Source organism: Pundamilia nyererei, unplaced genomic scaffold, assembly GCF_000239375.1.
Source record: "Pundamilia nyererei isolate P.nyererei 1_Seehausen unplaced genomic scaffold, PunNye1.0 scaffold00109, whole genome shotgun sequence".
Lineage (NCBI taxonomy): Eukaryota > Metazoa > Chordata > Actinopteri > Cichliformes > Cichlidae > Pundamilia > Pundamilia nyererei.
In genome coordinates this window covers 1,391,008-1,406,276 of record NW_005187510.1, presented here as the reverse complement: position 1 = coordinate 1,406,276, position 15,269 = coordinate 1,391,008, and the positions used below count along the sequence as shown (strand labels likewise).

General features: G+C 38.9%; 1 protein-coding gene across 1 annotated transcript in view; it reads left to right on the top strand.

Moving 5' to 3' along the window:
- The window catches only part of me1 (malic enzyme 1, NADP(+)-dependent, cytosolic), a 75,138-nt gene that overhangs the window by 41,915 nt on the left and 17,954 nt on the right, over window positions 1-15,269 (top strand). The window contains exons 4-5 of the mRNA XM_005741299.1: window positions 12,284-12,359; window positions 14,446-14,607. Of these exons, the coding sequence (XP_005741356.1) occupies window positions 12,284-12,359; window positions 14,446-14,607 (238 nt within the window). The remainder of the gene's footprint in view (window positions 1-12,283; window positions 12,360-14,445; window positions 14,608-15,269) is intronic.

Here is a 15,269-nt window from a genome sequence, read left to right as displayed (position 1 = left end):
CACTTTGACCTTGTGGTTATTACGACTAATCTTAGTAAGTAGTATTGCAGACACCTCACCTCTTCAGCATGCCGTGTGACCTCGGCAGTAACAAGGTTTGACCCCAGGTGACTCCCTTTCTTCCGTTTTAATTATCGGACACTTGAACTCTCCCCTGAACGTTCACTTTGATTTAGGGCTGAGCTCAGTTTCCTTCTTAGAGGTGAAAAATGCCACCTTCTAGGCAGTTGCATATTAACAGGGCACACATTCTTCTTTTGGGTAGACTTGCTCAAATGCTTCTTTAACACAAGTATAATCCATTCTACAATTCTGTCTGTAGATATGTTAAGTGAAATCAATTATAATCAAAATGTTAGTGACTTGGTTTAATATTTTACCTGTAGTTAAATCACACTGAGCTGAATGCTTCTTTTTATGTGAAATTACACAGAACAAAGATTTTATTATTTTTTAATTAGTTTCATTTAATGTAACCTAAAAGCTTAAGTGCTGCATAAATGTATTCCTTATGTTTTATAGTGAAACAACCCAAAACATCCGATTTTAACATGGGACATTTTACCACATAATTATTGGTATAACCATGACAAGCAAAAGTATTGCAACTGTGTGCAATGTACTTGCAAACATAATGCTTTGAAATATTTGCTTCAAAGATGGGGATCAAGTCTACAGTCACTGGTAGCCAGTTGCTGTCTTCAAAACAAATTTAGTGCGTGAAGAATAGCACAGTTAGACAGAGTCTGCTATCAGTTTTTTTGGAGTGGGATTAAGTTGGCAGTTACATGTAATCTGTTTTTAAAAATAGGGCAATTAACTGTGATAAATTATCCAAAATGTAAATCTGTGGATGTCTGCATGCACAGAAATTCACATGAACTCCTTACACTCAAAATCCAGCCAGAACCTCATAGATTTGAAAAACTAAACCAGGCTGACTTAGACTGATTGCAACATGTTGGCAATCTGTTTTTCGAAATTAGAGTGCAGTTATTTCCAAAAGTTTGACTATCTATCTGAGAGTGACGGCAGTCAGCCCAATTCAGACCGTGACTGGAGACCCGTGGGTGTCCGGAGATTGAAGGTGTTAGATGCTCAACCTCACGGTGGTCACTTAGTTGCTGCAACTGCTTGCAATTAGTCGCAGAATGTGAAAAGAATTCAGTGTCTGACAGTCACTGAGTAACTGCAGTTGTTCAACGAGCCACGCTTAATAACCTCAACAAGCAGAATTTTCCATCCTATTTTTGTTCTAGTTTCCTAAACCAAACCAAGATTTTTTTCTTTTTGCCTTAGTCTAACCAAGGTACAAGCAGATACTGAAAATAATAGGCTCATTAAGTCTAAAAAGAAGTTCACATTTACTTGGGTTCAAATGGCACAAACCCATATCTCAGTAGTGAAAGTCAGGATGAACAGCTTTAGTATGCTTATATTGCCTCATGCGTCAGGTGAGCTGCTGCAGAACCACACAATCTATTATTAACGTTCTCTAAAACCAGACAACCAGGTTTATGAACTATTTGAAGTTTCCAGTTAATTATCAAGTGACAGTATGAATTTCACAGCACTGGACTGTCTTTTGGCTGACTTAAAAGCACCAGAGACCATGACTATGGAGAGAAAAACGCACCTTTCATTTAGCATTGACTTGTAATATTTTGTAAAATATACAGTAATGGCTTTACCTTCTCACTTCATGTCACATATTACATGAATTATCTTTGCAGCTCTAAGCCATGAAGAATTGGATACTCTGAAAGTACTTTCCCATCTGGTTAATAGTGAACACAATGGCATCTAGTCTGCCACCACCCCAGACATCCCTAAAATGCAATCCACATTTTTTCTGTGAAAGCCTGAGCATACAATAGGTCATAAATCATTGTCGTTCTATAGAGTGCTCAGTGATTTTAGAGCACTTCTGTCTAAACATCAGTCTGATTTTTCATGAAGCTATTCTTTATTTGAATTTTATATAGTTTAGGCTTCTTGCATACTTCACGTAACACAGTGTTGCTAAGACAGAGAATTTGCAAATAAACACTTTAACCAGTTTCTACACTTTTTGGCCATGGCAAAACCAGTTGAATTTGAGTTTGCATCCCACATAAAACGTCATTGGCATGAATCAAATGTCAGGATGTGTGTGAAAAGTAGCAAATGAATGGAAAAGCTGGTTGCACAGGACTGAAACTCATCTAATAACCAGCTGGGTTCATCAGGTCTGTGCCTCTGATTCTTTTAGCAGGGCCTTTGTGCTGGAACAGGATTTTCCTGCTGTTTCTTGCCCTTTTAGTTATGTAAGCTTGGCAGACAAAGAAACTGGACAGTCCTTCACCCGGACAGTTAGAGCAGACAACTGGCTATGAAAGCCCAGATTCTCACACTGGCTGCTTGCTATTTTCGTCACCTGCAGGTTGGCCTTTGTCAGAGATTCCATGTCTTCTTATGTTTTGCCTCAGCACGATATCTGGAGTGATGAAAGGCTGATCAAATTGGCTAAGCTGTGTTCATTTTGGACTTGAGTTTCCTAGCGCTAACCCCCCACATGCACAGCTCCCAAGTCGCGAAATCTTCATGACAGATTAGTTATACGAAGCCCCGGCTAACATCAGTGGGCTGCAGTGGAATGAAGCGGGGGCAGCCTCAGTGTCTGAGGCCAAACACTGGAGCTGGTTCTCACTTGTGGGCGAATCAGGCAGCGTGCTGAACACTCTTCATGTGATGGAATCCTGTCAAAGTATGAGCGTGCCACGGAAAGTGGGAAGCATTAGAAGAGTGCATTGTCTTTGGAGAGTCACAGTGCCTCAAGAGATGGGTTTGAAGAGAAAGGGAAAAAAGAAGGAACTGGAAAGAGAATCCTTCCCATCACATTTCATTTTCGACTCATGAGAGAGGTGCTGAGCAAAAGTTCTGTGCACAGTTCACTTACTGCTATGATAAAATCCTCGAAGAAACATTTTTTTCTGCTCTAACAACAACCGAGTGGCTGTACTAAGACAGGGAAATAGGAATTGTATTTGTTGAGCTGATTCGAATTCATTCATTATAATTCTAAACTATTCACCCACTGTGTGGATTCCATGTCCTGTTGTTTTAGTGTTTGCAAATTTCTCTTACCCATTCCCAGAGCGCTTTTGCTTTTTTTCCCTGCTTCATTGATGGTCATCATTTCCATTGCAATTAGTTATTTTAAAAGTGGACAGCATTGGCGTCAGCAGCAGCAGGAACATGGTTATTGATTGGGTCTGCCAGACCTGGTCTTCTCACAGTTTTCCTCTTTTGCGCTATTGGATTAGTCAGTTGCTTGGCTGCTCGAGGTGCTGCAACATAAGGGTGTTATTTTAATACCGACAGCTTCACTCCTTTTGGCCTCACTTACTAAATTGCTCTGGAAATGACCAGTCGACCAAAACAAACAGCATGACCTCAGTTTTTAAGCATTAGAGATGATTTTTTTTCTGTTTTGCTTTTACAGTATATGGATGCGGTAGTTAACTTACAGCTAAGGACAAAAATACATTTTGTCATAAAATAAAAAACAATCTCTGCTCTGCAATGCTATTCTCCACAAAAATCTTCTTCTCTTTTCTTAGAAAGCCATTAACTTATTAAATACCTCTCAGCAAAGGAAGCGAGTAAGTCGAAACCGGCAGTTTTGCTCCTTAAGTATTGTGCTGTCTGTCCTTCTCTACAGCTTGTGGTTAGGTACCACATTCAGTAACAGAAATGCCTCTGTCCGCCTATGAGTGTGCCGTAGAAGATGCTGAACTCACTTACAGAGAAGGACGACTGTCTTTCTGGTCTAATTACAATAGGAGACTGATGTTCAATCCAAATTGAAACATGCAGAAAAATTCAAAACACTGTTATCTTCATGTCACAATCAGGACTGACTGTTTGGTTGACCCTGTGGCGAATGAGAAGCTGGAGGCTCAATTCCCTTCATGTCTCTGTGTTTTCCTCCTTTAATGTTGGTAAACCAAGGTGCAATGGATGTTTGGTGGTGATTCACTGTGGCATTAAGTGCACACGCCCATGTCAGAAGAGCTACAACTAAAGCAAGTTAAGCAGCTGGAGAGGAGGAACATGTGTGTGTGTGGATTTCTGAATGTAATTTGGTTTGTTCAATAACTGCACAGTTCCTCGCTGGATTTTCAAGATGATGGATATGACCCCGGGATATCTGGAGTTGGATCACCATGAAATTTGGAGTCAAAAATTTAAATACCTGCAAAATTGTCATCAGCTGATTTCCTGTTTGGTACTGCCTTAAAATGTTGAAAATGGATGGTAGTCTTTTAGTATTTCAGCATTTAGTCTTGTTTCCATAGTCTCTTGTTTTATTTCTTAACATTACCCTATGTGGAACGGACCATTATATAAATGTAGTGTACTTGGCTTCCACGATACCTTCAAAATATCAACAAATCTGGTCAGTTTTTAAAGGACTAATTTTAATTAGTTGATAGTCCATTAATTTCTTTTCCTGAGTAGACCGGACTCCATATGTCAGTGTATTTGTAGAATATCTTCATTGCTCTGCATCAGTGTAAATCCAGTTTAATTTAAGCTCTGAACTGATTGCGCTGAAATAATAACTCCTTTCATACTGTTATTTTAAGTTTTTCAAAAAAGCAGTGTTTTTGGGATCCAGTTGCATTACATTTAAATTTGTGGTTCATCTTTGTGTTTTTAACTCTTCATCTCTTGAACCCTTTGGCCAACTGATTAATCTATTCTGATGAAAAAATGGGAAATGGTTTGTTTTTGTTCCTGTGATCGTTTGTTGACCTTCCCAACTTTAATAAAATGATACCTTAAATATCTCAGCCATTGGTCTTTCAGAAATAAATACTCTGTCTTTGAATCTGTTTTGAAAAGCCAACGATATCAAGAGAATTCAAGCACTGAATAAATATTTTCCAGTGAAAAGTGTTTTTGGAGCGCCTTAGCTTTTGTATATTATAGGTTTCCCAATGTGCTAACTGCAGTTTAATGAATATCTACATGTTCATTCTCAATATGTACCCCAGCTATATAGACCGGGACAGAATTTTCAGGTCCCCTTTTATATTTTCCGAGTGCTTTTAAACAGAACAAGAAACTTTTATGACATCTTCTCAGTTATTTCCATTATTTTACTTTTCATACAAAAACACATTTATTTAACAATATTCAAAAACTACCAGTCATTAGTTCCCTGATGCTAATTGTTAATTGTGTATACTTTTTAATGGCTAGTTTTCAGCATTCTTCTTTTGTGAATCTCTCAAGAGAACAAAGGGGATCCAGAATTGATGGCCTTCTGGCATGGACATTGATCTTTAGATTTTCAGTGGGATCCAAGTTAGGGCTTTGTGCACGTCAGTCAACAAAGTTCTCACTGGCTCTCTGGTTCTGCATGAGAGAGATGTTTCCGCTTGTGTATTGTTAGAAGACAGTGAAGTGATGACCCAGACACAGCTTTGATGCTGACTGCTTGAGGCTTTCTTTCAAAATCTTCACACATCCTTTGTTCTTCACGGTTCTTTCCACCTTGATGAGATTCCCAGTTCCAGATGTACTAAAGCGTTCCCACATAATACTCCCACCTCTGTGTTTCACTGTGGCACACAGTTCTTTGGGTTGTATGCCCATTCCTCTGGCAAGAGAGCTCGTATTTGTTTTCTCTTCAGTCCAAAAGATGCACTTCCAGTATGCATATTCTTTTTCCAGGTTTTCCTCATCGTATGTCATTCATGCTCGAAGGTATTTCTTCTGCAGAATTGAAGATTGTCTTGGTCTGTAACCTCGCAGTCATTCCTGTGCAGGGTTCTAGTGAGTGTCTTCTTTGAAAATACAGTCCTAACTTGGCTAAGTTATTCATTCATGTCTTGGCAGTTGTTCTGGGGTCTTTAGACACATATTTTACTAGTTTTCCGGCTTTCCAGAATCTTTGAAATCTCGGGCTTCCCACCTCTGCCAGTTTTGTTATGTACTGTGTGGGTCGCTTTATGATACTCCAATTCTTGACACTTGGAAATGCTGTAGGAACCTTGTATCCATCTGCTGTTTTTTGAGCATCAACGATTCTTTTTCTCAAATCTAAACAGATTCTTTTGTTTTTGGCATGATGTCTTATTTACTGACAATTCCAACACTTGCTAAAGTTTTTTTTTAATTTTTTAATTTTTATATTGTGTAAAGAGAAGCTGCTTTGAGCACAGCAGTGGTTTGTGGTACAGTATGGCTCAGTAAAAAGCTTAGTTTGTCAAGGGACAAATAGTACTGATCCTGGTATTTTTTGTTTATTTCTGAAATAATTCTGTTATTGGGTGCAAAGAAAAATAATGTATGCTTTCTAAAGAAAAGTAATATGCTGAGAAATGTTTGAAATTCGTGGGAAAGATGTTAGAAAAAAACTTTAACAAACATTTAAAATTTTATGCAGGGGGGCTAATAATTTTGTCCTCATCTGTGTATGGAGGCTGCACGTCATTGGTAATTAAGTGCATATGCAGCACCACTACAGTATGTGAAGGTGAAATGGAATTATGTCATTTAATGAGCTAAATGTGTTTTCCTTCTGTACCTCCCAGTGTGAATCTGTTGGTATGCAGTTACTGCTATACAACTTAGATACCTATTCTCATTACATAACCCTTAAGCTTTTGCATGTCAGTGATCTCAAGCAGCTCAGTACTAAATTGCATGACTAGCCTTCTAGTCTTTTGTATATAAAAATAAGCATCTAAAAACTAAAATAAAATTGGTATAGGCTCTAGCAACCCCAAGTTGGATAAGCAGTTTAGAAATTTATGGAATGCCATTTTGACCTGGTGCCATTTGTTTTTATCACAACTTTGTTTAAATACCAAATACAATTTTTGGTGAGCCCAGAATTTTCCATGATGCATATGCATATTACATTATGCACCTACTAGACAGTGTACACAGTTAAGGAAGGATCAGCTAGACTAAAATTCTAAAATATTGTGTATTATTTTTTTTATCTTGTGGCCTAGAGACAGCAAAAAAGGTGGGGTCAGAAGTGAAACATAAGATTCGGTTTACATAGAGTTCTTTTAAAACTGTGCCCAATTTGTAAAACCTAACTCTAATCTCTAATTATTCTTTAATACCTTTTAAATAAACTTCTAATTGTTAAATGAATCAGTAGCCTTTATGCTGTGTGTTGTGTGTGTTTGAAGGCTCTGCCAAGAAAATCTCGTTAATTTAGTTTTGAAGTGAAAAACCTGAAGTCATACAGTCACCACTGGATCCTCTCGACTGAATGGACATTTACCTCCTGACTCTGGGCAAAGTCACACTAATAACATGCAGGTGCCATTCAGCTTCAGTTAGACTCTTCAAAGGAGTTTTTAAAATCAAGAACTAAATCCTGTCATAATGTTTTTCCTCAGTCGCCAGAGACAAACCATAAAAAAGTTTTTCATGCTAGATTTGTTGCTTAATTAGTTGTCAAATTCTCATATTGCGCGGCTGTGACCTTTAACATTGTTTTCACACTCTTTCTCAGTGATTTGTGTCCATTGTGTCAGTTGAACCTTGCTAACTGAGGGCGTCCAGCACAGTGAAGATTAAGGTTACACAGCGGGAGAGAAGAATGGTGGCTGGTTTGGTGTGGACACGGGTCAAAGATTGGAGGTTGCTTTTCTCGTGGGGTTCTGGTGTGTTTTGGGGTCATGGTGAAGAAAGCAGCTTTCCCTCCCGACGGCGTCCAGCAGCCACAATCCCTGGGGTGTGTTTTGTATGGGGCTGCAGGTCAGCCGTTGGGTTGTTTCGGCCCATCAGGTTGTTTTCTTTACCTTCTGTGTTCACTCCACACTCTTACACTGGAGGAGCCAGACGTGGCTGCTCAATGCTTTGTGGCTGTCCTCTCATCTAGAAAATAGGGCGTCTGGTACTCATTGTGGTTATTATATGAGCAGCAGCCAGACACATGCACACACACAAACAGGCACATTAAAAAGCAAACTTTAAAAAAATGGAATATTGAAATCATTTAGTAGAAGCCAAAGCATCAATCCGAGGATGAAAATGTGCCTCTTAACCAGAGATATTTACTCCAGTGGTTGGGAATGGGCCTAAAGATTGTTCAACTACTGTGAAAATATTTTTAAAATGTTGTTTACTTACTGCTTCAGGTGTTACACCTAAACAACAGGAATTTATATTGTTGGGAAAACTACCCATTAAATAAGAATTGAAGTTATAGTTGCCAAGTTATTGTTAATCTTTTGGTGAAAACAATTGCTAAAGTTGCTTAGCTAAAAGTTAGCAATTGTTTGGAGGAACCGTTAGGTAAAAAGTTAGAGGAAACATTTAATTGTTAAGCTTTAAATTGATAAGATAGATGGCCAGAGTGGTTAACTTAAAGTAGGGAACAAACATACATTAGGGATGATCTTAGCTGTAGCTAGTCACCTACTGAACGGAAGGTTGGTGGTTTGATCGCTGGCTCCTCTAGTCTGCATGTCAAGTATCCTTGGGCAAGATACTAACCCCAAGTTGCTTTCTGATGCATTCATCGGAGTATGAATGTCTGAATTAGGATCACTCAGTTTAGAGGAAGTGCTTGTAAAATTGGGTGTGATTGGGTGAATATGGCATGTTGTATAGAGTGCTTTGAGTACTCCAAAAGAGTAGAAAAGCGCTATATAAGAATCAGTCCATTTAGCATTAATAGTGAAATAGCTAGATAAAATGAATAAAAGAGTAAAAATGGGTACGCTGGTTATTCCTCAGCTGGAAATTATGGTAGAAAGACTAAATGTAGATAAGAATAAACATTAAAACTCCAGACTACATAAAACTTTCTATGAAAGGTTGATATAAATATGTATGAGCTATTCAAATAGGAAACGAATATAACAAAAAATGTGGTATAAATACACAGAATAAATAACTGCTGAAAGGTTTAGTTGCAAGACATTTTGAATTCATCTGACAGAGCAGCAGATTTACTTCTTACAAAGAAAGTTTGAAATCATTGTTGTAGGAAAAACAATATCAGTGTTGGCCACAAATCTTTATGGCCAAGAAATTATGCGGTTCACCTTATTTTTTCTTGTTAGCTAAGCAACGATCAAACTATCAGAGGGTGGAATTTTCCTTTACCCTCAACCCAAATCGGAACCTCTAACTAGCAGCAATGACTTCATTCTGCAACAATGTTCTCACACAAATATGCAAGACACACTCTTTTCCCTTTTGTTTGTGTGTTGATGTCCACTGCACACACAGTTTACAGTACTGTTCCCTGATCTGTGGGTGAAAGGCTTCATATCGTACACAACTCCCTTACAGCTACCATATATTGACAGTGACTCATCCAGCTTGGTTTGTTCATGTAAAATCAGTGTTCCAGATGTATTATCCTAGATAGACAGTGATGATGGATTTAAAACACTATGACTTGTGACATTATGAGATACATTTATTTACTATTCTATGAGCTGTAATCCTGATTAAGCTCAAAGGAGTGGCTCATGTCATGAGGTCTCTACAGCTCCCCGGAAAGTACAAAGTGTCAGAAAATTAGTATTGGAGGAAGAGAAATAATGAAAAACATGAACCTGAAATGTTTTTGGTAATATTCAGGTTGACAGAGGTTAGGAATTACTGCCGGCCAGCCTGTCTGCTTTGATTCATTGTATGAAATTGTTTTCCAACAGTCATATTTTGAGGTCAACCTTTCAGCTCCATCACCTCTCTTTTCCCAAAAATTCATCATAATGCTGTTGCTGGCAGCGGCTCATGTCCTTCTGGCCTCACATAAACACACACAGCAGGCCACTCCTTCTCCTCGCTCTTGTCCTGATCCCTACAGCCCCTTACAGCTGCAGACATTTTGCAGACTCTCTTAATGCGCTGCTTTTGAACCGGCTCTTAAACATTTTTGTGCATAGATGTGCAGATGCGTGCAGATGTGCGTCAGAAGAGTTAAAACTTTTTGAATGCCAGATGTCTGTGGCCATGTGACCTTTATTTGACCTCCAGGCCTCTTTTTATTAGAGGAACCACTGCACTTTTTAAAGGCTTTGCAACAGGCAGTGTCTTAGGTCATTCATGCTGTTTGTTTTATTTAGAGCCTGACTGATTTATTATTTGTGTATCTGTTGTCCAATAAACTTTCTTTTTCCTGGACATAATGCAGAAACTCATCCATCAATCCAGGCCGCCTGTCACTGAAGCAGTTAAACAACTTCTAAGTGACAGGGTGCCTGGGGTGCATGACAGTTGTCCTGCTTTTTTTTAATGCTCTGGATGTTGTGGGGCTGTCCTGGCTGATGTTTCTTTCCAATATGACATGGAGGTTATGGCTGATAGGCTATGCTGTAACTTCAGGGGGATCTCACTCCTCACCCTCTCTGGGAAGCTCCCAGATACTGGAGAGGAGAATCTGTCCAATTAGGTGAACTAAGATTCAAGAGGAAGAATGTGGTTTTTGTTCTGGTTGTAGAGCTCTATATCAGCTCTTTGTCCTCTTCATGATTATTAAGGGTGCATGGGAGTTTGATGATGTCATTCTTTTGGCTTCATCAGGTGGTGACTTCTAGCTTACACTGGGGCAGTCTGTAGCTGAGAAACGTGAAATGGTAAGAATGAGAACTACCAACTCCAGGTCTGAGGTTTTCAGCTGGTATAGGGTGGAGTGCTCACAGAGTTGGGTGTGACTGAGTTTTAATACATTGGGGTCTTGCTCAAAAAACATTTAAGAAAAATATGTATGACATTTTTGACACTTTACTTTCTTGCAAACGTATGGTCTCTTAATGTCAGCTTTTGCCATGCTACACAACAAAACACTACTGTCTACACTTGAAGTATCTGCTTCATGGAGTAGTTGCACTGCTGTATAGTAAATCCAATAGTCATGTTTAAAGGTGAGCCCTGTGTGTAGTGGCTATAAAATAAAACAAAGCAAAAAGCCTGAAAACAACAAGTTCAAAAAAGCGTTTTGTGTATGAGCCCGGCCTCCTCGATAACAGATTAAGAAGGACACGTGGAGAGCCAGGAGAGCCGCGGGACTACTGATGTTGTTTACCACGTATAAGCATCTCTTCCATTTAAATGTGGTCATCGCATGATCAGCTACCCTGCTCAAATCAAACACACACATCTTAATTCAGAAGTGGCTAAAGTTTATCCTAAAAGCTGATGGTTTGGTTTAAAAGACTCTGCTAGAGTACCTTTGATTCACAATTCAAAATATTGCATATTTATCTTATACTCTGCCACTAACCCAACCTTCCTCTTATTGGCTGTCCCTGAGTCTGAGCTTTGTCCTCACAGATAGTACCAGAGTATTACACTAACTGATTCCCAATTAGTATTACGCTCATTATTTGAAGATGGATCTATCTGTTTATCTACCTGTCTGCCTATAAATAAAACATATATAGATACATAGATAGAGTTTTAAAGTTTATTTTAAAATAAGGAAAACAACTATATCGAGTGCACTTAATTAAAGCATCTGTTTCAAGGCTGTTCACATGTGGGATATCCACTGAATTTTTAATATAATTTTTTCTGCTGTGTTTTTTTCCTGCCATATCACAGCCTTTTTTTTATTTGACACTTTTATGTCTTTCTCTTCATCTCACTCTGTTTTTTCTTAGATTTAACAGCGTCTCATACTGTTTGCATTTTCCTCCTGGTTTCCACCATAAGCACTGATCTGGGATGCTTTTTTTCATTTTATGAGCAGATCCTTATAAATAGTGATGTTTTTACTGTTGTTGGCATACGAGGGAGGTTTTGCCCTTACATACTATAACCAGATGGGTCAGTAAAATAGGAAAGGTACTATAGTGGGACCCCACACACTGAGGAGATCTCTTTATCCTTGTCCTGGAGCAAAGGACATTGATGTAAGTGAGAAAAAAAACAAAGACGGAGGTTTGGTAAGGGAGGTAGGGTTGGGTGGGTTAGGTGGACTAAGATCAGTGAATATTTGGGGTCCAAAGCAAAGTCCCTGAAGAAGCCCTGGGCTTAACATTACTCCAATACTCAACATAGTTTTGTTCAGAAGAAAGAAAGCAGAAATGAAATAGCTGTTCACTTCAAACAGTTACTGAGGTAAAGATTTCAGGCTCGTTCTTTAAGCACAAAGTGTTGATGTGTTGCCATTCTTTTGCCAAGACTTTCTTAGTGACATTTTGCTTTGATAGAGCAGAAAGGTCAAAGTTAAAGACTGAGAAAGAGGATTTTCTGGTTAACTGTCTAATATCTAAAAATGTAAAATGTCTGCTTTTCTCTGTTCTAGGGGGCTGTTTATCACTATTCACGACCGTGGTCACATTGCTTCAATACTACAGAACTGGCCAGAAAAGGACATAAGGGTAAATAACTCAAACATAAGGTCAGCAGTGATAGAGTCATAAAAACACTGATGCAAAAATTATGTAATTATTTTTGGTGATCTTTGGCTCAGGTCTATTTTTCTGATGTCTTGTGGTCACCTGCTGTCATGTGTTCCAGATAGAGAAAAAGTCTGGTACGATTGTTATTATATTCTTTTGTTCGCACACAATGAGACCGGGGAAAGCAAAACTGAAAACACTAAGACTATCAAAGTAAAACAGGAAACACAAGACATGCGCAGAGACACAGACTGACACTGAAACAATCCGAAGCACAGACATGAAAACATCCTTCTACTAGACGTGACACAAGGAGCACAGGGGAAGCACAGAGACAGAAACCAAGAGACCAGAAACTATAAATAACAATGAAATCAGAGACTATTAATGATAATTCAGAACATAAAATGCTGGGTCACAGACCCAGGGCCATGACAGTTTGAAATGCATGGAGATTTACAGCATAGCAAAAAACCACTACTTTCAAATGTGTAGTGCTTGTGTGCTGTGTTAACACTAAGGGGTGTGAAAACAGAAAGAGAGTAGTGCTGTAGTGTTGTGGTGATTGATGTAGAACAAGCTAATGGGTGGTGTGTTTAACTTTACTCAACTTGAAAGCCGGCGAAGTGATTACCAGCTGGACGGAAGAATACTGGTGACTGAAATAAGGCAAGATGTGAAATATTTACGAGGTATGGAAATGCGCATGACCATGTGTCAGCTACATTGTGTTTTATATGGAGATTTCATGATGAATGAAAGATGGGACTTGACATTATTACATGACAGGGTTGTGAAGCTGGGAAGTATTGGCTTTGGTCCTTTTATGCAATTAAATAAATACTGACTGTTTGCTAATGCAAAGAAAATAAAATACTGAACCATTTACTAAAGTATACTGAAGGTGTTTCTTTTAAAAATAAGACCATATACAAACCATAAGATGGTGATATTTAATGGTGAGATGCATGATTATCCATTTAATACAGTATGACTACACTAAATATTTCAAGATGATTAGAGGAGCTCTCTCTAAATCCAGTAGTCTCTGGGGCCTGGAAGACTTTGGCATTGATTCCCTTGACCCCTCTTACTGGCCAATTTCCCAAAAACCTCAACTATTTCTTTAATCTTGTGTATAGCACAACTATGTGCAAGTCATAATCTAGCCATATTTAGAATGACGACACCAGAAGGCATTCTTGGCATGTCAAATATACCTGCAGCCTCAGCCACCTGTTCGCAGCTGTCAACAGCAGGGCATTTACCTCGGCACTGACATGCCGCCTCTCGTTGTCAGGGTGGTCTTATGATAAGCTCGCCTAATATGCCCTACTTTAACAGAGGGCACGCTGGAGCCAAGGTAGCCATCCACTGACAGGACTTGGCTGCTTTTCTGTCACATATTAGCAAGTGATAGAAAAAACAAGCTGCTAATGGTATTTAGTAAGGGTGCTGTGGATTTTAAATTCAGAAAGCTAGCGGCACTCTTTAAACATTCAGATTATGGGAGAAAAAGGCTGTTAAATCCTTGGGCCAGAGTTTTCTGCGTCATAGCAGTGCTGGAAAAAAGAACTGAAGAAAAAAAGAAAAACAGAAAAACGCTCCAAATTAGGAACATTTTGCATTAAACTGTTCTGCTGCTGATATTAAACATTACACAACTGTTTTTTATATATATATATACTGTGGAAACAACCCACTGAGAAACTTATCTCTTAATAAGTAAAGTGACTTGTGAGTGGAAAGCCAGGTGGTGTAGGAGTGCCTGGCTCACTCTGAGGAAAAAAACATGTTTTCTGGTAGTGGGGTGGACTTGTATTGATGAAGAAATTTGGAGTTGAAACAAAATAAGGCGAAGCAAAGTCATTTATTTAATCAGATTTAATGTGGCTAGCAAGAATCTGATATCCCCAATACGGGAAAAAAAAGGTTTGAGTGATTTCTTCTAACCAGAATGTAGCTGAACCACGCACAGATTTTTAATAAAAATAATAAGATAATAAGATCTCTGGTGTGACCTCTGTATGCTGTTTTTATGGCTGACAGTTTAATCTATTAACAGGCTGTGTGCGTGACGGATGGAGAGAGGATCCTCGGGCTTGGGGACCTCGGCTGCAATGGCATGGGAATCCCAGTTGGCAAGCTGGCCCTTTACACAGCCTGTGGAGGTATGCCACCACAGCAGTGCCTACCTGTCATGCTGGACGTTGGAACAGACAATGAGGTAAGAGCTGAGCTCTGAATATGACTGAGTCCCTACAGCAGCATCTTTTCTATCTTTTCTGGTACTTTTATAATACTCTACTGAATTGAAAAGAACTTAAACAAACAGACAGACATGTTGATTTGTGAGCTTTAGAGGTACTGCGAGGTGCATTTTGTAACCTTTTAGAGAGATATTTAGTATTAAACCCTAAGCAGTGCAAAATATGGCACACTTGGCTGTCTACATGGTTATGATGAAGAATGACTTCTGTATCACGGGCTCATTAAGTTGTTGTCTCTTGAAGTATCTTGTATCTCTTTAGAAGTATTTGACCTCTTGAAGTTGTTTTCGTTTGTGGCCATGGTGAAAAACGTCTTTTAAACTTCTCTCCCGTGTCATTTATCCATAAAGCCCAAGATTGTTCACGTTGGTCCAACAGTGTGGGGCTTTTACAGATTAAATTAAGGTATGTTTTTTTCAGGCACTAATTCAATAAAATAGCCTTGGGCTAGAGCAGTTAATCCCCCCATTGGTGGGCAAGACTAGAAGTCAGCCGAGAAAGGAAAACAAATCTCACACTTTACAACCAGGAAATACCCTTTACCTAACCAAGGCTAGCAGCTCCATTGATGGGTGCCAGTTGGGAAAGCACCTTTCCTCTTTGCCAGTTTGTGGGAGTA